The sequence below is a fragment of the Gymnogyps californianus genome, chromosome 7, assembly GCF_018139145.2.
Source record: "Gymnogyps californianus isolate 813 chromosome 7, ASM1813914v2, whole genome shotgun sequence".
Lineage (NCBI taxonomy): Eukaryota > Metazoa > Chordata > Aves > Accipitriformes > Cathartidae > Gymnogyps > Gymnogyps californianus.
The window spans coordinates 17,861,410-17,888,353 of NC_059477.1; the positions used below are offsets into that span (position 1 = coordinate 17,861,410).

General features: G+C 35.9%; 1 protein-coding gene across 3 annotated transcripts in view; it reads left to right on the top strand.

Moving 5' to 3' along the window:
- Nucleotides 1-26,944, top strand: part of SESTD1 (SEC14 and spectrin domain containing 1) — a 61,255-nt gene that overhangs the window by 33,271 nt on the left and 1,040 nt on the right. For all 3 annotated transcript variants that reach the window (XM_050900175.1, XM_050900176.1, XM_050900174.1), the window contains 12 exons: nucleotides 3,495-3,608; nucleotides 5,831-5,928; nucleotides 6,333-6,388; nucleotides 8,534-8,745; nucleotides 12,424-12,546; nucleotides 15,914-16,108; nucleotides 16,731-16,845; nucleotides 17,985-18,144; nucleotides 20,821-20,902; nucleotides 21,234-21,356; nucleotides 22,627-22,818; nucleotides 24,739-24,860. In XM_050900175.1, the coding sequence (XP_050756132.1) occupies nucleotides 3,495-3,608; nucleotides 5,831-5,928; nucleotides 6,333-6,388; nucleotides 8,534-8,745; nucleotides 12,424-12,546; nucleotides 15,914-16,108; nucleotides 16,731-16,845; nucleotides 17,985-18,144; nucleotides 20,821-20,902; nucleotides 21,234-21,356; nucleotides 22,627-22,818; nucleotides 24,739-24,860 (1,592 nt within the window). The remainder of the gene's footprint in view (nucleotides 1-3,494; nucleotides 3,609-5,830; nucleotides 5,929-6,332; nucleotides 6,389-8,533; nucleotides 8,746-12,423; nucleotides 12,547-15,913; nucleotides 16,109-16,730; nucleotides 16,846-17,984; nucleotides 18,145-20,820; nucleotides 20,903-21,233; nucleotides 21,357-22,626; nucleotides 22,819-24,738; nucleotides 24,861-26,944) is intronic.

The following is a 26,944-nucleotide window of genomic DNA, read 5'->3' on the forward strand; positions in this document are numbered from 1 at the left end:
GTTCTTAAAAAGGTGGTTTTGATTTTATTCAAAAATACAGCACTCTTACTGCTCCCAAAGCACTGTTCTGAGTTATTTCTGCAAAGGCTTTCACAATGTTTTAGCAGGCCAATATTGTACAAAGCAAGTTTGCTGATTAGAGCAATGATGAGAGCTGCTGCCGCTTTTCTAGGTTTTAAAAAGAACTGAGTACAGATGATGATGATGATGATAGGGACTCTGGTTGGTAGCAAACAGGATGTATTTGAAACCTACTACCACGGTCACCTTATTAGCTGTCACTTGTTGGAAGTGGGTGGATCAAGTGAAGGGAAGCAAAGATTTAGGGATTCAATAATTTATACTTTTTTTCTGTTTTAGCATCTGTCCAGATCTATTAATTTCTCCCTTAGGAAATTTAAGCTATTCACTGTAACATCCAACTATAGTCTGTTGTCCAAAGGCTTTTACTTTGGATTAATAAAACTTTTTTTTTTTCCTGGAGTTAACATAATAAGATGACTTTGAAAAAAAGAAAAAAGAAAATCAGTCCAGTTGCAAGCAAACAGGGGAATATTTCTATTTTTATGACTGTAAATGGTCTTCATTTGTACCTGTGTCTTATCCAGGAGTATTGAGAGCTGGTCGAGCAATAGAAAGCCATCATCATTCTCTTCACAGAGGGAGGAAAAACTAAAGATGTTCTCTGTGGTTAGTGGTCTAGTGCAGTTTGGTAACGATAATTTTAGAGGGAAGGATGACAAATAATTCCAAGTTTGCCGTTAACAAAATATTAAACTATTGAGGCTTTTGAAGAGCCCATGTGACTAAAAGCTTTGTGAAGCACAACAGATAATATGTGGAAGTGTGAAATTCAAATGCAAAGGTGGAACGCTAATTCATAAAGGAAAACTTTTTTCAGGATGTGGTAATTTGACATTTATTTTCACAAAAAGTCAAAGACAATTACTGTGATTGGGTTTTGAAAATTTTTAGGAATCTGTGAGAGCAAAAGTTTGCAAGCTGTAGGTGCTGAACTTAAAGTAGCATTCATATCTTTAAAAGAGAAGTGTCTTGTCTTCTCCCTGTGCAACATCACGCCTACTGTTTTTCAACATTTTTTTTTTCTTTGACTCTTGCTCTATGTTCTTATGGACTGTTAATCTGTAGTAGCTGATTAAAACAGTATTTTGGAAGCTTCGGAGAGGCAAATTGCACTTTTGACACCTAGAAATATCAAAGTTACTAATTTAAAGAATATGGAGGGTGTTACATGAGCACTGCCACTAGTCTAGATCTAGAACAAGAGCTAAATTCTGTTCAGGAACCTCCCTTCTGCCACCACCTTGTGAAAAATTCAAATGTTTGTTTGCTTTTTGAAGTCTTCAGATAGGATTTCTGCAGTTATCCCAGTGAACCGTCAATAAACAGTTTAAGAAAGAAACAGTTTTTAAAAAAAAGAAACCTGGAGAATGAATGGTTTTTGGAACAATGTCTTAAGGTGGAAGTTTTTCAAAATTTTTCTAATAAGGTGCAAAAGAAACTTATGTTCTTTGACCAAATCTCACTTATGGGGTGGTGTTTTTGTCAGAGGATTATTTTCTCATATAGCTAATGTATTTGTTACAGGCAGGTTTTGCTTTGCAGGAGAAAAAATTTTTTTAAAATGTTTCCCTGGTACAAGTTTGTAAAGCATGTCCCTTGCCCACTCTCCTTCTTGAAGGATCTTAGTTACAAAAATTAGAAGTAAGTGGTCTCAATACAGTCTATCCTTTTCTTCAGGCTATTTGGTTTTTTTAGAACCGGTATTTCAGTGATGTGAACCAGCTGCCCTATTTACTTTAGTTTCCGTACCAAAATGTCCTGATTGAGTAAATTAATTTTCTCCTTTTTTATGAACTCATAGAGGTGAAAAAAGAAGTAAAAATGACCTAAAATATAAATGTGTGCCCAAAGAAGAACAAAGGCTTTATTTTTCTTGGACCTAGAGTCATCTGGGGTTTGGGCTGGTTACTGGCCTTACTTAAAAAAACTGCAAGCTAATTCCATTTATGGCAGCTACATACCATTAAGAATACAGGAGCATAGCCTATATTTGCTGAATGTTGCTGGAAGATGTTCCTGTACATTAAATATTAAACCATTTGTTTGGAACTATTCTGGATTCTTTAGTTGTAAGAATTGAAAAAATCACAGAGTAATTCCAATTGGAAGGTCTCTAGTCCAACTTCCTGCTCAAAGCAGGATCATCTATGAGATTAGACCAGGTTACTCGGGGCTTTATCCATTTGAGCCCTGAAAAACTTCTGAGGATGGAGACTGCGCAACCTCTACTTTCAGTTTTTAAAGATGACCAATGGTGGTTGACTTGAATGGCTTTTGATCTCAAAACCTGTCTCAGAAACATAGTATTTTCATCAATGATTTGGTATATCAGATTGGTTTAGTGTTCTAAACAAGGCTGAACTATCCTGAAGTAGTGGAAGACAAAACTCTTGAGGTAATTTTAAGGAGAAAACCCAGAAGTTTAGGATGGGTTTTCTGTCTTCCAGTGTCTGCAGGAACACAGAGCTGGACTCTTTCCATTTGTAGAAGGCTCTTTCCGTTTGGCTCTTTCCACATATTCTTGTCCCCTGTAAGAATATGTGCATGATCTGATGGGTTCTCAAAATTCTCTCTTTTTTTTTTTTTTTTTTTTTCTTTCTGGCTATGTATTGCCAATATGTCTGCTTGCATAGAGTTTTTTTCCACAGGAGTTATTCCAGTCTTAGCATATCATGCATCAAAGCAACCTGTGCTGCCACTTTTGGTTTAGGTTTATATGAATAAGGCTTAGCCAGGAGCCTCTAGAATGCAGAAATGAGGGGAAGAATTTAGGCTTCTGACCAGCGGTGGACCTGTGTTTTCCTTTATTTCCTGAAGTAGTTGATGAACTAGATTTGTCTCCTGGGCAAATGACTCAGGCTTTTAAGCATACTAAGATTTGAATTTGACTACTCATCGAAGGAGTATGGTTGATCCAACTCCTGCTGAGCATATTTGCACAGTAAATGCAGGCACTTAACTTTTATGGCACAAACTCACCTGTGGGACTATTGCAAGAAAGTGATAAAAAACCTAAGTGCTTTGTAGTATATCCTGCTACTATATTCACTAAGAAAAGATCGCGTGGTGTATGACTTAATCAAGAAGCATCAGTTACCACCAAGAAAACAGATATCCAAGAAACATATTTCTTTTCTTTGTAAATAGACAAGATGGTACAGATGATACTCTTACAGGATTATGCATGAGATATACACTGCATATCAAAATTACCTGTCTGTTTTAGGCCCACATTAATTGCAACCAGCAATACTTTATTTAAACATTTGGCAGTAAAAGGGTCACTTTCTCTGAATCACAGAAAGATCTGCTGAGTACCTCTGGACACACTTAACACAACTTCTCAGGTACTTAAGGAAAAATATAAGCGTTGCTTACAAGTGTGCCTAAGATTTCTTTTATTGTTGCAGGTTATTTTAGTATCTGCTAACAAACTGACTCGATATATAGAGCCATGCCAACTGACAGAAGATTTTGGAGGAACTCTCACCTATGATCACATGGATTGGTTGAATAAGAGGCTGGTTAGTTTTCTGGTTTGGCTCCCCCCCCCCCCCCCCCCCCCCCCCCAATGTCTCATTCTTGAGCCATGAATTTTTATTTGTGTAGGAAGCGCTAAGTATGTGGAAGTTCTCATGTGTGTAGTAGTGCAGTTCAAATGCATGAATAGTCTTATGATAACTAACACTGGATTTGCTCAAGGGATGATAAAGCTAATGTAATCAATTTGTTGAACCAACAAGTTCCTTAATGAAGCTCTCTTCTAGTCCCTCACTCTAGAAGAGTCTGAGTGTATAGTATAGTCGCTACAAAGGGAATTGTTTGGCTGCTGACAGGAGAAATCCAAAACAAGGAGGAAATACTTGGACTCTGCAGATCTTCTGAGGTTATGTCTTAGGCCTTGGTTCCTGTGGACTGAGAGCCAGGTTTTAAACTGTCCTACACTAAAACCTCTGTCAGTGCAGTTTCCCCAGTAGGTACAGAGATGCAGTAAACACATCCCTACACCCCTAAATCATTAATAGACACAAATTGTTTAAGCAAGTGTTGGTGTGCATAGCACTGCAGAATGTTTTTAACCTTGTTCTTGTTTTTCAGTTACTTAAATTGAATTTTCAAAGCAATATTTAATCTTCAATGAATCAGTGTGTTCCTTTCCTGTGCAATCTATTCTTAAAATGTGCATCTCCATCTAGGATCTCTAGGTGGGATCCTGGACAGGGAATACTCCACAGTGTCCCAACCGCAACTGCCCAAAGCCTTCAAACGTACCCTGCAGCCAATCTCACAGCGGTACTTCCCCCTCAAGAAATTTGAGGGCTTACACCATGTGTACCATGTTTCTTTTTTGCTGAATCTCAGCAAATTGTGTGTTCAGACCTGAGGGCAGAGTGAGCATCATCTGCTGTGCAGCTTTTTTCTACTGGTCTTTGCATGGCCTTTATGTGTGCGTGGATTAGGGCAAGGCAGCTTGTTTTTTCTCTGCCTGATACTGAGAGCGCCTGGACACAGGGGAGGAAAGGGAAATCTAATATTTTCATTGTCCTTCATTTTTGTCTGGTATATACAAATCTGGGTTCTACTCACTTATTCCTGCATTCATAAAATTCATAAGGACACTACTTGCACTCTAGCTGGGACTTTTGCTTTATATTTGGTTCAGACTACAACTGAAAATTTCTTTCTCCTGTCTCTCCTCCCTTGCCTCATTTCACTTGTTTTTGTATATTAATGAAGAACCTCCTCCATTGCAACTCCTGAATTCTGAAACTAGACAAGAGGGCAGAAAGGTTGTTTAAGGTATTAGCTGAAAAATAGTTACAACTGTTTATACATTTTAATTCTATGGATTTTTTTTTCCTTTTGTAACAACTGAATTTAGCTTGTATTTTATAAACCACTCTCTTATAAATTGGCTTTTAAGAGTTGTCCACTTCATGTCTTTTTTTGGGTTTTCCCTGAAATTTAAGTAGTCCTAGATAGGTTACGGAAGGTTCATCTGCAGGCTATTGATTAATAATTTATTAACACCAAAAAGACCTGGAAGTTGTTGCGCATGTCACTTATGACACCCGATCATGCTCAGTTCTGTTAAAAAACAAACAAAAACCCCAAAAAACAACCCTCAGAAGTCAGGTACAGTGGAATCGTCTGAGCAGTAGCCAGTGTCCCACTGTACAGGCCTTGTTATCTGACATCAGAAGCCCCTATATTCAAAGAAACTGATGAGGGTATTTCTTTCTATATAATACATCTTTCTTTTATCTTAGTTATTCATTACAATATAGCCCATATTAGTAGTGATTAAAAGCTGGAATCTTCACAAGATTGATTATTTTAATCCATTCAAGTGAGCTGTCAGATGCTTGTGTAACATGCCTTGATTCTCTAGCATTATTCTTAAGATTTACTTAAAGGCTTAAATAGGATGTAAATATGTCCATAAGAACTTACAGGTTTTGCAGAAATCTCAAAATTTTTCAGTATTTCAGAATTCAGTCCATCTTCATTATATTCAGTGTAACATTTACTATCTCCCTAAGGAATCTTAGTCCTCTTAAGTGCTCCCTTAACAAAACTATATTTTCTACTCTTTCTACCCTACCATCTGAATGTTGGGAAATAATTACACTGTGTAAAGATTGAAGTATACTAACAGAACTAGTGGATAAATTTGCACTGATGCCTTCAATACTGCCACTTATATAATTTTCATTTCTTAAATTAAAACCTGCTTCTTATTTAGGTATTTGAAAAGTTCACGAAAGAATCAACATCCTTACTGGATGAGCTTGCTCTTATTAACAATGGAAGTGATAAAGGAACCCAACAAGAAAAAGAGAGGTGTGTGATTCGCTTTTTGAAATAGGTGCTTTTGGATTATAAAATTACGTTGGAAATCCGAACAATATTGAAAATATGATATGCCTTAAATATTTTGAAATGTGTAAAGAAATTCTGAAAGTTTATAATGTAGACTACAAAATTCATCAGTGTGTCTGTAGATGGATGCTCATTTGGCTATTGACTACATGCAGCTGCATTTCTGTTTTGATACAATAAGTTGAAAAAATGAGGACTTTACTGAGTGAGGAAAGTAACATACAGTCTCTTAACAGCATCAGGTAGCTCTGGCCTTAGTTAAAGTTTTTAGTGCTACTGTAATACAAATTATTAATAATGTGTTTGTTACTTGAAGTAATTATTATTTTATTATTATTAATAATGTGTTTGTTACTTTATTCAAGATCAATAGATTTGAACTTCCTTCCATCAGTTGATCCTGAGACGGTATTACAGACAGGTATAGTAAGTTGAAAAATGTTCATGTTGGTCAATAAAGTAACATTATTCATTTTTAAGCCCCAAGTGAAAGCACAGAGGGCACAATAATTATCTTAGCCATCATCACAATGTAACAAGCTTATCAATTAATGTCATCTTTTTTGGATTAAAAAAAGTGTTGTTAACAAATAAATGGAAGAACTCCAAATGTGTCTTTTTAAATATAGTTTTTAATAATCCTGATAACATCTTTACAGTATTACCATGATTAATATGTTTAATTTTGAGACTACATTGTTTCTAGATGATGTCAGTATGTTGGCCTTATAGAATGAATTCATCTCAGTAGCCACCAAATGGTTACAATACAGATAGCATTTTCCTACATAATTCTGATATATTGTTTGAGTTAAAAGGTGAAACAATAGTTCCTTGCTGTGTTCTTTAAAGTTTTTAAAATATGAAGTGTCTGTAGACACTGTCACTAGATTTTAGTCTAATTGTGTATCCTCCTCTAATGGTAAGATTTTTGGACAAAACAACGCTTCAATTTTGTGTAAGCGGATGGCTCCCAAGAACATTAGTTGATATGCATTCTCTGTCTTCTTAATTATGGCATAATGAATTTTTTTTTGAGCTATGAAGTTTAATAACTTCATTAAATCATGGGAGTTCCTAAGAGGCAACCTTTCTCTTTGTTAGATTCACTCTATTGAAACTTTGAGAATAAAAAATTAAACTCTCACTAATTAAGCTTTCCCATCTCTTAAGGGTAAATATGAACGAACTGAGGTTTTAGATAAAAGGCTTCTGTCTTCCATAGTTACAAGTACTGTTGCTTTCACAAGCTCCAAATCCACATACAAAGTATAGTTCTTAGAATTTGATAAGAATCTAGTTTAAAAAAATGTTTTTACCTTGAAAATGTTAATCCTTTACTGCTGAAACAATACAAGAAAAATTCAAAATTATCCCAGTAGAACTATGACTTGTAAAAGCCTTTAAGTCTGTTTGCTCTGCAGCTATCTGTGCCTATCTGTGTAGTATTGTAAAAGATTAAATCGAAGATGTTTATTTCCATAGTATGGCAAAATGTATTTGACTTCTTAAGACACGTTCGTTTCACAGTAATATATGCTGAGTAATTTAAAGTTGCTTGCTGCAATCTTCAAAGCCCTTGGCATTTTGATTGTCTAGATAATGTCAGTTGAATTTAGAGTCTATATTTCTGCATTTTCCTTCAGGTATTACAATTACTATTCTAGCGGTATTTTTTTTTTTTTTAGTGAACTGGCATGTTACCATTTTAAGACCTGCAGAACTCATGATGTGGAATCGGCAGATTTTCCCTTTTACACCAACATTTCTTTAGTGACCAAACACTGTTTTATTTGCTAACTTGTTCATTGAGCTTTTGGGGAACAAATTGATGATCTGGGTTTACTGGTATGGTGTTACCTCCTGAAAACTTTACCACAACTTAACAATAACATTCTTCAAACAGTTTAAACAGAGAATTAAATAGTCAAAACGTATTATTTTTGCATATGTGAAAGTCGTTACACCCTAGAGAGTCTGTACCCTGATATGGTGCTTAAGAGCACAAAGAAAAAGGTGAGAAAAGTGAGGAAAAAAAAATGATCAAAATACTTAGTATTCAGCTCCACACTTTCTGTGAAAGTTTTGTGCTTGCTATAAAAATTCTGAAAGATAACAGAGAAATTATATGGTCAGTTTGTTAGTGCTTCTAGATCATTCATTTAATCTAAGATTATGAATTGTTTGAGAGAAATACTTTGGATGCTACACAGTATTTTGAAGTAAACCAGACTAATTACAGTTGTTTCAAACTCAGGATTGTGCCTTGCAATTGCTGCTTTACATGAATCAATACTATTGTCAATATGAATGTTAGTCATGGTATCTCTTTTATATATCTAAAATATACCACATGATTTCTACCCTATTTTATGACTGATACAACCCCATAAACTGTGGCCAGTGCTCTGCATGAAATGGTATCATTAAATGTGCCCAATGCGTGAAAGATCATTGGCTGCAAAAATGTACTACCAGATGGTCTAAAAGCAGGCATACTTACTAATAATTTTGGTGCTTGTTTTTTGAACCTAAATTAATCACGTCATTGTATTTATTCTTAAAGGGCATGAGTTACTATCTGAGTTACAACAGCGTCGATTCAATGGTTCAGATGGAGGGGTATCCTGGTCTCCAATGGATGATGAACTACTTGCTCAGCCGCAGGTCATGAAGCTACTAGACTCACTCAGAGAGCAATATACCCGCTACCAGGAAGTTTGCAGACAACGTAGCAAGCGCACACAACTAGAGGAGATTCAGCAGAAGGTAATGCAGGTAAGCTTGGAGTTTTCTTGAATACTGTGAGGTGGAAGTTTGAGCTCAAGTCCCAGACTGTGTTTCCTGCAAAACTAAGTAGAAGAGGTAAGAGCTTCCTGCCTCCTTTCAATCCTCAAACTGCAACATGCTAGTTTCACTTGATTCTTTACGTTGTGGCTACCACAGTGACTTTCCAAAGGCTGTTCTGATACGCAGAGGCAATTAGAAATGTGCTCTCTTGCCATCACGCTGAAGAACCTTCACGTTGTCCCTTTGTTGTGTGCTGTGGCAGTGTACCGCTACATTGTTAGAGGGGCGAATGCCTGACCTGTTAGCAAAGAGGAACGTTCACAAATCAGACACATTTGAGTGTAATTTTGCTTGAGAGTTGGAAACCTTCCCCGTCCATGTTGTTTTAAGTTCCTGTTACTGAAGATAAGCCATTATTTATTGCTTTATTTGTCTAATGCTTGGTGTTTTAACTAAGTTAAAGTGATGAAACTTTCTGTATTTCAAGGATACCCTGACAAGAATGAATACAGACCTTCCTAATCAATTGTGTGTTAAAGGTCATACTGAATTGGTTTGGTCCTTTGGAAACAGGCATGTAATTAGCACTTTTAACATGTTCTCAGCAGTCTCAGTAGAGAAAAATCAAGGATATGGAATTAATTTGTTCCTCTTGTGTTTATTACTTGAAATTAGATTTATGTGTTTTTAAGCTTCTGTAGAGTTTGAATATGCAGAAAATGGAATGGATATTTCTTTTAATCTTTCAACATTGACATTTCTAATGTATCAGGAGTGCAAATCAAGTACTTGCACTTCACAGCATTCCAGGTATGGGTAAAGATAAAAACTAATCAATCTTGTTATTTCTAGCAGTGAAAATATAAATCTACTGAGGAAATAATTTTCACTTATGTAGTAATTCAGATTATTGTAAAAAAAAAAAAAATTTAAAAAGCAAATGTCATCTTTTGATATGTTGAGCTGGAAATAATAAAAATCTGTAAGAGATGAAACTAGTACTATATAGAACATATTAGCATGGCCGTGGGTATAATCAGGTGAGATTTTTTTTCCTGTGTTATAGTGGTTGAACAAGATGTGCTGGTTGAAGTGAAATTTATAACATACTTTGGCAAACTGGCATTGTTAATGCATTTAAATAGACTTGTTTACTGGGACATCAGCATCATTTTGCAATATTTGTAGTAGAAGTAGTTACTCGTTTGCTCTGTCTCCACTTTGGATGTTACATAGTAAGTGAACTGAGTCTCAGTACACAGGAAAAATGTGTTTCGCTGTTTTACCAAGCTAATCAGTTTTATAAAGTGCATTTAAAAGCTCTCTAAATGGCATACAAATGTATGGGAAAAACTTACTAAATTGGGAGAAAATTACGCTAACAGAGAAAATTAAGATGATAATGATGGACTGGAGGAAACCAGTAGGGGCAAAGTGCCATGGAATTTATGTTGCCAAAACAAACAGAAGTTGCAGTATTTTCAGTTGGAATGGGTGTGTACATAGAAAGTTTTTCCTATGTGTTGCTGATTTTTTTGTGTGTGTGTTTTGATTTCCTGTTAGCTTTCATTAGTTACATTCCTATTTCATTCTTTGTGTAGCTTCTTATATTGCTAACGACTTCTGGCTTGCTTTTGTGTTTTTGTTTCATTTTCAGTATTTGCTGCTTCTGCTTACTGTGAACTGCTTAGTTCTTACTCCTGTCTCAAAGCCCTCTTATCCATAACCACCTCTCTTCCCTTGTGCCTTCAATATCCTACCCTCTCTTTTTAACTATGACTCTTACTTCTATTCCATAGTTTTGTTTCCCTTTCCTTCGTCTTTCATTCTGCAGTGTAAAGATGGCAATGATTTCCAGACATTTTCTGATGAGCAGTTCTACTAAAACAGATTGCTGATGAGCAACTCTCTATGTTATGATAAATTCTAGCTTTGTCCCTCCTTAGGCAGAGGTGTTAATTACTATTTTTCTAATCTTAAGTCACAAAAAGTCTAGTCATTAACCATTTAAAAATACATTTTATGAAAATAACGTCACTTCCTTCTGCAGGTCCCCTAGTGACTCCTCTCTCCTCAGTTCAAGTATCTGTCATACAGGAATGACCATGTGCTAAGCTAAGCAGTTTCAGAGGCAATGCAGTAGTGGCTGGAAACTTGTAATGGGGAGGTGGTCTTGGTCAGAGATGGTACTGCTAAGCAGTAGTCTGGCACGCTGTTTCAGACTTGCACGGGAACTGTCGTTTCCATATGTGAGTTTTCCAGGCCACACTGAGGTTACAGGGGGACATCTGGGTGCCTTCACTTCTAGGTCCATTCCATATTTAACCAGCAACGGCTGTGCAGAGGTGCTGAGCGCAACAGGAAGTTTCTCTTTAAACAAAAAGAACCTAGAACTGTAGAGTCTTAATTTGCCCTAGAAATGATAAAGTAAGGAAAACTCGGGATGCTTTTGGAGCAAAGAATATATGCTCTGAAACAGTGCCGCTTGCGGGGAGGGGGGTGAAAAAGGGGGTGGGAAGACACAGACATGATGACTAAAATGTGGGGTGAATTGAGTAACGTTCTGTAATGGTGATGGTCATTCTTGATTACTGTTGCAGTGTAGCCTAACAGCACTAGGAAAATGGTCCAATTAGTCCCTTTTTCATTTGTCTTCATGGTTATGGTGTTACGTTGTGTATTGTGTTGTATTTCCTGAAAAACTGTGTGAAGCTGTTCTGTCATCTTTGTTTAAACAAAAGTCACATTAAAGAGAGGAAGCTGGCTTTCTATGCTTTTTCATTAAGGTTCAGAATGTGGTGGTATTCCTGCATTTCCTTACTTCAGGACTCTGGTAATAAGTGACTTTTGCACTAGGTTTCATCGCGGCTGTCTCTGTTTTCTAGATGTTTAAAAATTTATCATAAAATTTTGCCATAGATATCATCTGATAATTCAAATGTGTATAAGGAAATCAAAATATGAGATACTCTGCTTTGCTTTGAATAATATTAACATCATATGAAATAGTTTCAAAATAATAATGAAAGAAACCCAATTCTGTAGTCCAAAATTGTATTGTCATGACCCTGCAAAGATTTCCACAAAGGCAGATCCCATGAGATGTGGCTATTAAGACTCTGTAAGATGCTTCTGTTATTTGAATAGAGCAAGTTGAAAGACATAAATGTATAAAATACTAAGTTGTGTGTAAATTTAATTTTGGAATAAGTACATACCCTGTACTTGCGTGTTAGTACATTCAACAAGATAAGGAGAAAACTCTCAGGTGTGAGGCTGAATACAGCTGTGCATTGTAATTCACTTAGGCAAAAAAAAATTCTTGTTTGAACATGAGAAGTCCATTATCAAGAAAATAGTGTTTTAAGCTCTTTTATTGACAGAGATATGAAAAGACAAGTATGTATGTGACAAATCTTTTGCTAGCTGCCACCTGCTTTCATGGAGCTGACAGGCTAAGGTTAAAGAAAAGTAGTTTCTACTTAAAGCTTTTGAAGATGTGAATGGATTCAACAAGACTTCTGCAGATCCTAAAAAGATTTTTTTTTTTCATAAATGTATACTTACTTTGAAATATTTCTATTTATGTTACAAAATTCTTCTTATACCAGTTTTTGTGTAATTGATTTGCTGCTTTATTTTTTGTCATCTTTGTCTTATTGACAGGTAGTCAATTGGCTTGAAGGACCTGGATCAGAACAGCTAAGAACCCAGTGGGGAATAGGTGATTCAATTAGAGCTTCACAAGCTTTGCAACAGAAACATGAAGAGATTGAGAGTCAGCACAGTGTGAGATTTCCCATACCCTTTTCAAGTAGCAAAATCTAAGTACATGCAGTTATAAACAATATATTTTGGTTATGAGTATCTAGGAATATTGCACAGTGCATGATTTTATGGGTTACAGAGGAAAGTACCTGAGAAGTTTGAGAACTTAGTATGGTCATTATATGTACGTGTTAGTTATTTTGTTTTCCAGTGTGGAAAAATACTGAATTCTATCTGTGATTTTTCTTGTTTTTATTACATTACAGCAGTTCCTAAATTTTCATGTTGAGTAGGAGGAGTAAATTTCCTTTTTCCTCCCTGCCAAAATGGCTGAGAAGTCCTGTACTTCTCAGGTGAATAAGTTAATATTTTTTGTCTTTATTAAACTACATTTACCAGTAGCTGAAACTGGCTTAACACTTTCATTGATCAAGATTTAAGATATAGTTTATGTTCATAATGAAATCTTGAAGAAACTGTTTTGTAACTGTACTGACTTGATGCCTTTGCTTCTAGTTTTGAAGACTTCCTAACAGTCAGTAGAATTTTGTCTTTCCATCAGATGATTCACTATAATTGGGATATGAATACTCAGCGTTCCCAAAGGGAGTGTTGCTCACAGTGCTTTTCCTCTTTTCTGACTTTCCTTGATGTAGACATTGACAATTCTGTCCACTTTTCCTAAGTTCCCTTTACGATCACGGCAAAGAAAGTAGTCACTGGGTTATAATTTTTCTAATGTAATTTAGGAAAAAACCCAACCCAAACCTTTAGTCTGAGAAACACTGTGCCCTAGACTGCACTGGTTCTATTGATGACATCTCTACTGAGTATGGTTTCCTTGCTCAGATGCAGAAGCATGCGTTGTAGGTGTCTGTTTGGTCAAGTGAATCCCATCTCCTCTGTCTTCTCATTGCTTTAAGCATTTCAAGCAATGTTCTACTCTGAAAACCAGTACTTTCTGAAGTGTAAAACATCTTACAGTTAAAATCCTAATTGGAAAGAAAAAAAAAAATCCCCTGCCTACTTCATTGACAAAAATTATTTTGAATATCTTTAAGTCATATTAGCACTTCAAACTGAAAAGAGAAAACAAGATTGAATATACTTTGTTCTCACTTGGATATATATAACAGAGAACTATGCTTTAGCTGGGGCTAAATACAGTCCTTGAAATCATTGAAATCCCACTGAAGTTTGCAGGCTGGCCTACGGTTTACCCATAACTAAAGCACTGACAAGATGGAACACTGCTTGGTTCTCAGGTGCTGGCAGGAGTTTGTAGAAACAACAGTCAGAAAAATTATTTCTAATTTTATACCAAAAGAAGTAATTAGGAGACCACTGGCCTACCTTAAATTTAGATGCCTGTTTATAAATTAAAACCATTTTTTGATAACAGGACTGGAAAAATGTGCTTTGCCTTTTTCTTTGATTTTTTTAAACATCTCATAATAGCTGAGTGTACTCTTCATCTTTCATTATTTTCCTATTTTTTTCTCTCCTAATAATTGAATTGACAGTTTGTATGCTTGCTTGCTTTCATCATCTCCTATTTATTGTTGATTATATTCTCTTTTGAAGATATTTGCAAAAATGTTTGATTTGTTTTAAAGATAGGCTTTTTTACTTCAATTTACTCTGAAGTGAAAAAATAATTTTCTTAGGGTGTTTTTTTGTTTGTTTCTTGTTTGTGTTTTGGGTTTTTTTGTTTGTTTGTTTGGGGGGGGCTTGTTTGGTTTCTTGGGCTTTCATTTTCTGACTTTTATTCATGAGCAATATACTAGAACTGTTATTTTTGAGCAAATGTTGGCCTTTTCTCCATGGTTTTGAGCTGTCACGTACAGCTATGCCTAACTTTCCCCTATGGAAAGGATCAGAAACACACTTTTTGTATCTGGTTTGCCAGTCTCTTAACTTCACTGGTAGCTTGACCAAAATCCATTCCTGCAACTGTTTTACTTTTACTGCTAAAAATAAAACCTAAAAATTATTAATCTAGATTTTGTTGTTTGACTTCTCATATTATAGTTGAATTGTCACACTCAATAAGCTAGATTTGTACGGTCAGTGTCTGAAGGTAGTAACAAGACTTATGTTGTGTAAACTGAGTTTATTGAACCTATATATCTGTAGTGCATATGTGACAATGGAAGGTGTTTCCATATTATGTCATCGTAGTTGCCCCTTTTGGGGTAGATGAGAGATTTATCCTGCTGTTAAATTTTTGGCTGATTGCTAATTTAACTTTTTCATTACTTTTTTTTTTCCCCCTCCTTACATCTTTTCATACTCTTGTTTCTTCCTGTGAGCAGATGGTAGAGGCGGATTTGAGTAAGAAGAAAAAAATTTTCAGAATATGGATATTTATACTCTATATTTTGCGTGCTTTGTAAATAAATGATGCAAAAGCTGAAGGCATAATGTAAAAAAATAACAAAATCCCGACGGGGTGTGACAGAATACTAATTAAATCAGATATTTTAGGCCAATAGATGGTGCTATTCCATAGCATTAGAAATGCATAGGGCATTTGAAGGTCACTTTACTGTAGGCCAAAATAAAAGCTGTTGAGCAAACATGTTTTGCTTTACAGACATCTCAATCATGGAAGATGTGAATGTGATCTTAATGTATCAAGTCATTTTTAAATCTCCCAGAGTTGTTAAATATTTGAACTATTTTCTTTTGCAAATACACCACCATGATAACATAACTAACTCCTATGTATGTATTCAGTAAGCAAAGCATTTGAAAAACGAATCTACACATTTTGAATTGAGTAGTATAAAGCTTTCCTTAAATAAGAAACAAAGATCATTTTGAAGTTTCTGTACATGGATACTCTGTTTTATTCAGAAGATAGAGATTACTTCCACTTTGTCAACAATAGTATTTTCTTCTAAATGTTTTAAGAAAACTATTGCTGATTTCAATCATGTCACTGAAAGTAACACCTAGATAGTCTTATGAACAGCTTTTTGTAATAGCTTATCACTTGGCAAAAGGTCTTTTGTTTCAGTAGAGCGCTATAGACATGTAAGCATTAGAAATTTGTTTAAAAATGGTGGAATTCCTCTGTTTGCTCAGTAAAATAGTTTGGGAGTTTGTACTGGGAGCTAGTAGCCGTGCCTTATAATCTTCCCATCTTTCTGCACCATTTTTTTATACTACAGTACATATATTAAAATGTACTAAGCACTTTTTGAGTTGATTTGAAATTAGGAATGTTTTTTTCCTCCTGTGAGATTTCATAATTATAGTGTAAGCTGTAGTAAGTTCCTTTTTTAATCTGATTATTTATTAGTCTGCAGTTAGATGTATGCCATTTTAAGAGAAATAGAATTGTTTGGTATTATTTTAATGCTTAATTTTCTTGTGTTTGTAGGAGTGGTTTGCTGTTTATGTTGAGCTTAATCAGCAGATAGCAGCTCTTCTAAATGCAGGGGATGAGGAGGACCTTGTGGAATTGAAAGCATTGCAGCAACAGCTGAGTGATGTGTGTTACCGGCAGGCCAGTCAGCTGGAATTCAGGCAGAATCTATTACAAGCAGCACTTGAATTCCACAGTGTTGCCCAGGATGTAAGTTTTTCTTTTTAACTTTTCACAGGCTCACCTGTCAATATATTATTGCCTTAGTATTATAAATGTTGAATACATTGGAAAAAATTTAGGGGGGTGGGGGGAAATATAGTGTCACTTGGAAAATGCTGTAAGTCTTCATTTACTATAATTGAAACACTGAGAAGATGAATTTCCCCTTTTTTAGGAGGGAAGTGCTTTGTAATATGTCTTACATTTCAATAGCGTTTGAAATAAAATGATGACTAGTTAAAAGGTTGCTTCCCCCCCTTGTTGTTCTGTTTTGTTTTGTTTTTTTTAATTAGAGGTATATGCATTAATTGAACCGCAATTCGGTGTACATAGTTTCTTTTTTAAATTGGCATTTATTCCTTTCCTATACTTGTCTAAAAAAAAAAAAAAAATCTTGGCTTCTCCCCCTCCCCCAGTCTAGGGATGTATGCTCTTGGAATTTTATAGGCAGATGGGTCATTTATCTTTCATCTTGAGTCTCTCTTCCTGTAGATGCAAAGAGAAACTTCTAAAATGACAGACTTCCAAACATTTAGAAGATTGCAGACCCAACCATCTGAAGCTCAAACTTCTTTTTAAATATCAACATTTATGTTGTTTTTTATTTTAGTTGTCTCAGCAATTGGATGGCTTACTAGGAATGTTGTGTGTAGATGTAGCACCAGCAGATGGAGCATCAATTCAACAAACTTTAAAACTACTGGAAGAGAAACTGAAAAGTGTTGGTAAGCAAAATATTTCTGCATTTCAGATACACCCATTCTAATGAATGCATTACAGGAAAGAACCCAGTAATCCCACTACCCCCTTTAAAAAAAAGCAGAAAAAATAATATCTATCTCTTCTGATTCCTAGCTAAATAATGCTCCACCTAACTACCTTTGACTTGCTTGTGCTATTTACTGCATAGTAGTTCTTTCTGGGAAAATGATCTGGAAGTGTTTTCTTTTAAATGTTTTACATGTAATATATATTTGTTATATACCATTATCATGCATTTCATCTGTAAACAAACTTTTTCCCCCACTAATCATCCTTAGTATCTTGGGAATATAGTGCTTAGACGATCTTTTTGTCTCCAGAACTGATGCCTTGATGATTAAGATTGTTATCCACTCAGTTTAGAATGCTTGTACTGAGTATTTTGCAGTAGCTTGGAATGTATATGTTGTTAAATGGCACATTTAAGGTTGTTACACTGTCAAGCATATAGAATAGAATATTTCAGTTGGAAGAGACCTACAATGATCATCTAGTCCAATACATTGTAGGAGAAAGAGCTTTGAAGCAAAATCATATATGGTAGAAGTAGTTATGATTGGAATATAACAGTTTGATGCATAAACTAGATATTCCTTTAGGAAAACAGATAGTAGAGCTGCCAAATAATAGATGTAACAGCAGATTCTAAGGGTTGGCATATTTCAGTATAGAAAAACGTATCAGCCATATCAGATGTATTATAAAGTAGTAACTTCTGCCAGCCATGGAAGAACATTTAGGCTACAACTGCTTAGCAGTGATAAATATTTTAGATATTGTGCAACTGTGTGGATGAAAGACATTAATTAGCTATTTATATGCTGAAAAGTTAATACTCACTGTCAGCTTTTATTCCTTTTCTTGTTATCTAGGTCATAAAATAGCAAAGCCTTAGCTCTTCGTTAATATAGACAAATGCTCACTCAAACTTAAAAGTTGGAAAGGGCAGTGAAAGACAGATAGTAATGTCCTTTTCACTTTCCAGCCTTCCGTCTCAGATTCTGTTGCATTTCATATCTCTCTTTTGGGGAAAAAAATAACAAAATTATAAGAGTGACCACTGACTCTTTTTTCTTTCTTTCTTTTTTCTTTTTTTCTTTAGACTTGGGCTTGCAAGGCTTGCGTGAGAAAGGTCAAAGTCTTCTTGATCAGATATCTAATCAGGCATCCTGGGCCTATGGAAAAGATGTGACCATTGAAAACAAAGAAAATGTGGACCATATCCAAGGAGTGATGGAAGATATGCAGCTTAGAAAACAAAGGTAATAACAACAGTTGTAGTCATTAAGATTTTCATGTGCTGATAGGTCACCATATATATATAATTTTTTTTTTTTTAGGAGACCATTTTGCTTTATCTTCAGTTAAGGGAGGTAGTACAACTGTAATTTAGATTTGTGTTATATTTAAATGGGACAGAAGCTTCCCTGCCTAATCTGTTGTAGCACATTCCTAAATCCAAGCACCTTTTGTATTTCAGTACTGGATGGAGTATTTGAGTGTTTTCCTGTACTTGTAAATGCTCAAGAATTATACATTCATTTTATATGGAGTTATGGACTGGATGCAAGAGGTGTCTTTTATAAGTTAGCAGTTTGAGATGGAAGGTATAATAAGACTACAGTAGTGATGATGGCTCTAAAATTATGTATTTGTTATGTACAGACTTGTTTATCTTCTTCTTTTTCACAACCTCTGTCCTTTGAGCATGGCATTTTCATCTCAAGATAGGAAGAAAGATGAGATGGTGTCAGGGGGACAGGGTACAAAATGGAGTCACAAAGTTCAGTTTTCAAAATGTGTTTTTTGTGAATTTTGGAAAAAGAGGGAGGAATGAAGTTGTAGTAGGGAAGAGTGCTGGGGAGAGTTGAATTTGCAAGAAGGATGGATTTTGCCATCATCCTCTTCCTCCAAGCCTTTCATTGATTATTTTTTCTTAAAGATGTAGTAGTACTGGATTGGCTATAGTACTGCCTTTTTTTTTTCTACTCAACAGTGTGAAAGAATCACATGATGTTGCTCATTATTACTGCTGGAACCCCTGAGACAATAAAGTACTCTCCATAGAAAGTGCCTGAACTTTGAGGGCAATGGCTGAACAAAAAGGTGCCTCTAGGGAACAACAAGGTCTAATGAGCATCAAGTTGCTCATTTTAGGAATTAATTCTACCACTCACAAATTGTTTTCTTAGGGAGCTTAGTGTAAGAAACCATGTGTTTTGGTAATGCTTAGAGAAAGTATTTGTTTTAAGTATGTCCTCTGAATCCTATTTACTTGAGGAGCACTTGTGTTTAGAGGGCCAACTGCAAAAAGCTATAGAGGACCATGTGTCACTGTGCAATAAAATGGCAGTTGGAATTCAGTACGGAGAAAAGAAATGCACATGGGAGAAGGAAGAACGTTATATACATAGTAATGGACTCTGAACCAGCTGTTAACTCAAAGACAAACATTGGGGAACTTTTGCAAAAATTGCTTTAATGTTCAATCATGCTGTGAGAAGCAAGTAGAATGCTAAGGATTATTAGGAAAGGAATAGAAAACTACAAGGAAAATGTCATTGTGTCACTGTATAGATTTGTAGTCCATTTCTGCTTTAAGTGTTATGCAATTCTAGTCCCTGTTCTCAGAAGGGATATAGAATTGTGGTAAGTCAATTAGAGAATCAAAAAGTCAATAAAATGTTCAGACAACAGTATGAAGCAGCTTCCAGATGATGAATGATTAAACAAGGTTCTTCAGCCTGGACGAGAGACAAAGTAGTACAGTAAGGACTACTATCAGTAGCGTTTAATAGTAATTTTTGCGACACTCCCCTCCCCCCCCCCCCCCCCCCAATTCTATTGAATGTTTCTCATTATTTATATACACATACAGTATAATGTTTCTTTCTAGGAGCATTTTGCTGCTTTAGTTATGCTTTTGGAACCCATAAACTGTTATCCTGCATTATTAGAGCCACAAATTTCCTTTCTGTAAACATCACAGCACTACAGGACATGTAACAAAATGCAGCATGCTAACTAACTGTTGTTTGGAAGTGCTTGTGTTTGCAACTAGTTTGAAAAAACAGATCCATGCATACCATCTTTTACATTCACTTATAGTGCTAACTGTTGTTGACATTAGTAATTCCATTTGCACTGGATGGGAGTCTGAATCTTCCTATCTACTTAGTAGGCTCTGAAATCGAAGTGGAAAGGTCATTCTGCTAAATGTATTAGCTTAGCTCTCACTGTGGAAAGAAAAGAACTGTCAATACTTCTTTTTATTTCTAACTAGAGAAAGAACTGCAAAATGTGCTTAATTCAGAACAAGAGAATTAGAATTAGTTTTTATATGAATTAGATTTTGAAATGCTTCCTGACAAGTTATAGCAAAGGACATCATCATATAAAGGTTCAATTATTACAGTCTTTAGTTAGCTAAAAAGAAAAATGGAAAGATGTATTAACATCTTTTAAACAGTCCTCATTTTATTCACCAAGAAAACTTTGCAACCAGCTCACAGTACAATTCAGAATTATGCCAGGTTTAAGCCAGCTTTCACCTAGACTTCAGTAGGATAAAGTCTGTCTTAGCCACATAAGCCTCTGTGTGGCAAATCTTACCAGTGCAACAAGGTAGGGAACCTGCAGTGCTGCTGCAAGGCCTTGTAGCTACTGCTGGTATTACTAGCTATAGCTTAGCCATATCAGGAGTCTTGAGGATCATGATTTCGGTGGGTTGTAGTGCTCAGTTCTATTTATTGCATGTTTCTTATTGTTATGCGAGGCATTATATTTTTTGGCCAAGCTAAGCAGCACAAAAATGCTTTAATCACCTTTCATGAACACTTGCATCTTAACATTGCTCACTGAAAACATCATTGTCAAACTCAGAGTGTATTGTGTCTGCTATACATGTGTTGGTGAGTCTTTCTGTGCTGCTGTTTAAGGTGTGAGGATATGGTGGATGTGCGGCGACTGAAGATGCTTCAGATGGTACAGTTATTTAAATGCGAAGAGGATGCTGCTCAGGTATGGAAATGCCTACAGAATTTCATCATTCTGGTCTTTGTATGGTCTTTAACCATTCCACTGGTTAAATTTATGGGGGTTGATAGTTGTACAGTATTTTTGTCACTTTCAAATGCATTTTTATTTAGTGAATATGTGCAGTGAAAATAAAGGATATAGCAATGACTGAAAATAGTGTATTTGGTGATTGCATGCATGATCTACCAGTTTGTGATATCTCTTAAGTTTTTTCCATATTAAACGTATAGGCTAGCACTGAAGTTACTTCACCCTTCTGGTTTAATTTCTTTTTAATTTACTAGTTTTTATTCTTTTAACTTCTGGTTTTAAGGCAGTAGAATGGTTAAGTGAACTGTTGGATGCTCTGCTGAAGACACACATCCGATTGGGAGATGATGCTCAAGAAACAAAAGTTTTACTGGAGAAGCATCGAAAATTTGTTGATGTTGCACAGGTGAAATGAATTATTTTTTTAGCAATATGGGTTTTGTACAGTTTCAGAAAATCTCCTAAATAGTGTTGGTACCTGTATGGACAATCATGGAACAGCTGTTACTAGTCTTAATGGTTTGCCTCAATGCTTGAATGAAGAAATCATGATTGCTGGAATTGGTGATGAGCCTAATGAGATTTTTTTAAGTTCCATCAACAGTAGCGATGCTGCAGTTTACTACCTTAGTTTATCTGCTTCACGTAGGCAATGCAAACCACAAAACATAAAGTTCACATTGACTTTCTTCAAAGGCCTATATTTCAAACAGTCTTTATAATGACTTTTGGAGGACTGCAATAAAATACTGAAATATGGGTGAGCCACTTGGTTTCAGTCTATTTTGTGCTGTATTTCATGAAACAAAGCCTGTCTTTCTATTGGTTTTCCAGATAGAGTTGACTGTTGGTGTATGATGGCCCTGCTCATACAAGGAGTTTTGGCACCAGCAGAGTTAGTGGTTGAACAGAACTGACAGCTTTAATTCTTGACTGTAGCAGCCAACTAATGCATCCTGCTGTACGAGAGTCTATTCACATTCACTGAAGCCATAGGGCATGTTTGCACACCTATTTGCAAATCTTGAATATGCAAACAGATGCCGAGTACATGTGAGAGAATTTCACCTAAGAATAGAAAGTGTACAAGCTAGGCCTTCTTCAGGTGCTTTTTCAGTTGTATACTGCTTTTAGGAATGTCTGATTCAGACTTGCCAGTTAACAGATGTGATGTTTTCAAATTGCACCTGTTACACTGGAACTGATTTTCTCTTTTGATGAATCGGAACTGATGATGATAGGAGGGTAGCTTGCTGTTACAATGATATGCCACAATGCACCTGGATGCTGGGTGACCACAAACATGGTGACAGTGAAGTCGGTGAGGCAGTCATCTTGGCAGTAGATATCAAGTATCCCATGTGAGATCCAAGCAGCTATGTGACATTTTCAGGAAGCTCTGTTCTTTTGCCAGTGTGAACACTAGACAACGGAGGTTTGTTTTTTTTTTTTTTTTTTTGTTTTTTTTAAAAGAGCAAAAGCACTGTTTGGTCATTACAATTTTATTCATACTTCAGCAGCGTTTTCTAGTAGACCAGATTTGTTCAATATACTTTGTGGACCTAAATTGAGGAGCTTTCATAAACTTGTCTGCTGTTGTTTTAAGATGTTAATTAGCTCCTAAGTTAAATGCAGAGTTTTTACACGTAGTTTTTCACATCCCCTCCAACTTTTAGAGTACTTACGATTATGGGAGACAGTTACTGCAGGCAACTGTTGTCCTGTGCCAGTCCCTGCGATGCACTTCAAGGTCCTCAGGGGACACACTTCCAAGACTGAACAGAGTGTGGAAACAGTTTACAATAACTTCTGAAGAAAGAGTACAACGGCTGGAAACGGCTGTTGCATTTCATTTAAGTGCTGAAAAGGTGAGTGTTGCGTTTTTAAGAAGAAAAATTTCTTATCAGAATTTAAGCAAACAAAATGTAAGAAAAATGAAGTTGTCAATGTGTATTTTTTTCCCCCTTTCTAAATATTAAAAAAAAGCAGAAAGAAGAATTTAAGCATATTTTTCCAATTGTTAATTTCAATACTTAATGCAATTATTGCTTGCATACCTATATTGGTATAGGGCCTGCTTAACAAAAAGGAGAACAGCAGCCCTGAAGTTCAGGTGCATGGAGTTGGGGCTGGGAAGAATTTTTTTTTTTTAACTCTTCAGAGGGGAACTCTGATGTTGATCATAAAGCATTTATTTATGTGTTTTAGACTGTAATTCTTAAAGGCAAGGAACACTTCTTGATTTGTGTTTTTGTGCAAGGTATATGCAAAGCTATGGGGTCATTTAAGATCTTTGAAGAGTTAAAAGGAGTATTGTCTTTTAATCTGTGTGCATTTTGAATGCGATATCCTTCTCACAAACTGTGTAAATGAATGCAACTCTCACCAGTTTAGTTTCCATGCATGCTGTGTGGCTGCATCTTGTATTTTGCACTTTGAGGGTTTTGAACATGCTTTCTTCAGAACACACCTCTACCTTGGTATGGTTTTCAAACTCCTGTAACCAAGTGTCTCAGCACTGCGCCCAGTTGGATGATGCTAGAAGCCACAGAGGAGGATGAGCAATCAACAATGTTATGAGGAATAGTTGCTATTCAGTAACAGCTTGCTGAAGGGAGGGGAATGTTGAGAGTTTTCAAATGCCTGAATTTGAGACAATGTCCATTCATGTAGATTGAGAGGTAGGGCCTTTTTGTCCAGGAACCATTCTTTCTGTGAGGTGATACATTTTAGAAAAGCAATTTAGGGTATGCATCTCTAATATTGACAGTAAAATTGCGTATAACTGCAAAAAAAGCCAACCTTGCACATGGTAAAAGAAAATAAATTCATTCTGTCATTGAAGGAGAGCATGGATGCAAAGTTGATTCATATGCTCCTTGCTTTTCTTCATTTCTTGTTTGTATTAATGGAAGATACTTTGAATTTGTAGGCATTGGGAGTTGATGGAGATTCATAAAAGCAGAAATATATCATCTATGCTGCCACAGATGGCTGAAAAAAGTTTTACCTGATACCAAATTAGAATTCAGTGGTTCATAAACTCCTAAAAGAGTTGATTGTCTCAGTCCATATTATGAGCTTTCTTTCATTATTGCAGTAGTTAATTGCTATGTTTTTAGGCAATCATAAGTTTTTTAAAAAAGTAAATGGATGGCTGAAAAAATAATGCTCTTGTTCAAAAACATAATTCTCCTAGCACTATTGTGACATATTAATGAGTCTGTGAGGAAAATATGCTGTTAATGTCCATGCTGCTTTGGAAAAAATTAAGAAGCGGCAGAGGGAGAAGCAGAAGAAAATGCAGAACTAAATACTAGTATTGGGTTCCAATCCCATCTGGAAACATTTGTGTTCAGACTTTTTAAATCCCACCTGTTCTGTGCCAGATGTGGATTTTAGTTTTGAAACGACTTGTAATGCCCTTTGTTATCCATGTTTCTTGCATTTTATATGACTGTTTTGTATATTTAGTGATGCAGGGTACTATTTTTGTGCATTTTATATTTGTTGCTGGAATATTGTCTAGCAAGACTATTTTTTCTTTTTTGTTCCGTCTTAGAAGTAATGTAAAACATTCTAGTACAGAGCAGTGGTATCCCTGAACGATCTTCTCAATGTAGCTTAATCGATATTTTCCTTTCTTGAATTATATATTTCAATTGACCTCATAAAAATGTGGCAGTGAAGATGCAGAAAGAGCATTCACTCTGCCAGTTATTGCCACTTAAACTACATGCTATCCCTTGTGTACTTTATTCTGCATTTCCTTTTTTTTTTCTCTTCAGATATTGCAAGAATGTCCAGAGCAGCCTGAAGCTTTTAATGAAATGGAGCAATTTGATGAAATTGAAGCAGTTGGGAAATCGCTGTTGGACAGACTAACAGTGCCTGTAGTTTATCCCGATGGGTACGTAAAATGTTTTTCTAGTGCCTTCTGAATATGCTTTTGTTAAAGTTTCATGATAGTCTCATATGCAGAAGAATCCTCAAGGCTTATTGCTGAAATCAAAAAGGCAGCGCACTAATACTCATTAAAAATTCTTTCCCATCTTTTCACAGAAAGCAGGCAGGTCCAGTTTCAAACTTTCTAAAGACAATGTGCCCACTTTTTCAAAGTAGTGACTTTTTCACTCTCAGTAATTATTAGATTTATGCAGTCTTTACACCAGCAAAGTATGTAGAAGTAACAGAAGAACGACCAGTCCCAATCTCTTCTCCCTGAAAAAAAAATCAGATTAGAATCATGGTATTTTGATTAATTTATTCGTAGTTCTATTTATCTGAAGTCTTAAGCCAGTACGTTGAAGATAAATTTACATTTGATTTATTCAGCAAATAAAACAGTATTTCCCTTGTGAGCTATTCATACTAATTTAAAATTGGTGGCTGTCTTGAGCTACAAAAGCAAACTGAATTTGAAATCTCAGCCATAATAAAATTCAGTTCTCTGGGTTCAGTAAAATCCACTTGTCCATTGTGATGCTGAGCTTGTAGTTAATTTCTTCTACCTGAGTATAACCAAGCCTTGGAACTAGTCTCTGGGTGTGTAGGATCCCGCACCATAATGAATAAGATCTGAAATCAGTATTTTGAATTAGAGGCTGAAACCTTATGAGATGGTATCAGGCAACTGCATTACAGGTTACCTGAAGTCAATCTGAAAAATACAGTTACAGGAAGCTGGTCATGAAAATTAATTTCCTGTCATCTTATTTCCAAAACATCGTGTTCCCTATGCAGTATAGTTTCCTTCAGTAAGGAGTGCTACCCATGAAGACGGACCCAAGCCTGAACTAGTAGTGATTTTTACTGCCCTTTCAGTAGTGTATTTGACAATAGTGGAGGATTTTATAGCTGTGAGGAAAAAAAAAAAAAACCCAAGAAGTGTGTTATGTTTGTTGAAGTATCTTGATATAACTTTTGTATAGCAGATTTTAGTGACCTCATAAAAATAGCAACTGTTTTTTATTCTTAAAATGGATGTAATTTGCAGATAAACTATTAAAGTAAAAACAAACATTAGAACTTGGGAAAGCTCCCCATGAAAGAAGACGCTTGCCACACTTTGAAGTTTGAGTCCTAACACAATGCTTCTATAGCTATAGGTATATATACACCTGTATTTTAGGCTGACTGACTGAATCCTGAACATTATTTCTGACCCCTCTGGCATTTCAGCAGAGTTCTGTGTGTCTCCCTTCTCAAAAGTGGGATCTTAGCTGTCCTAAATCCCAGGATCCCTCGCTCATTGTCCCTGGGCATTCTATTCTTGAAGCATTTAACAAACAATTTGCAAAGCGTTCACTCATTAGTAGAAATAGTTTAAGAAATGTAGGAACGCATAAAATGTCATAAAATGCTTGGAGGCGTCTTCATCAGCCTCTTCACCACTTTGGACTTTTGTCAGTATCTTCTTGGAAGTCCAGGTCGCTGTTCCCTGTCCTGCTCATGGCTTCTAATCTGCATCAGGAAAGACATCTGCCCATACTGTGATCACGTGCGCAGTTATGCAGTCTGTTTTTGGAGTTCCCTAGTCAAACTAGTCTACTCCTGCATGAAATAACTTTTCTGTCCACTTATGCCTGTCCCCCCACTCTGTCTGAAGTCCTTTGTCCTACCACCATTGTCAAAGTCTTCAACCTTTGTGCTTTGTAATTAGATTTGATACCTTTTCTTCCGAAACATATATTCTGTTCAAATCCTCCTTTTACTGACAGCTTGGTTAGTGGTTTCCCTAACATTTCAGCTGTTCTTTTGTTGTATTTGAATGGGAGAAATCAATTTACACAGCCATGTGTTCTTTTCAGTTTGAGATAGATGACATAATTTGACAGCATGTGGCTGACTTCACATACACAGAGTCCTTCAATAATGCAGCAATTGCATAGCCTCAGAATTCATGTATAGACAGATTTTCTTGATTGTCATAGTACTCGAAACTGCCAGACTGACTTGCGGGGTACCCAGAGAAGGGAGGTAAAAAATAGTGTT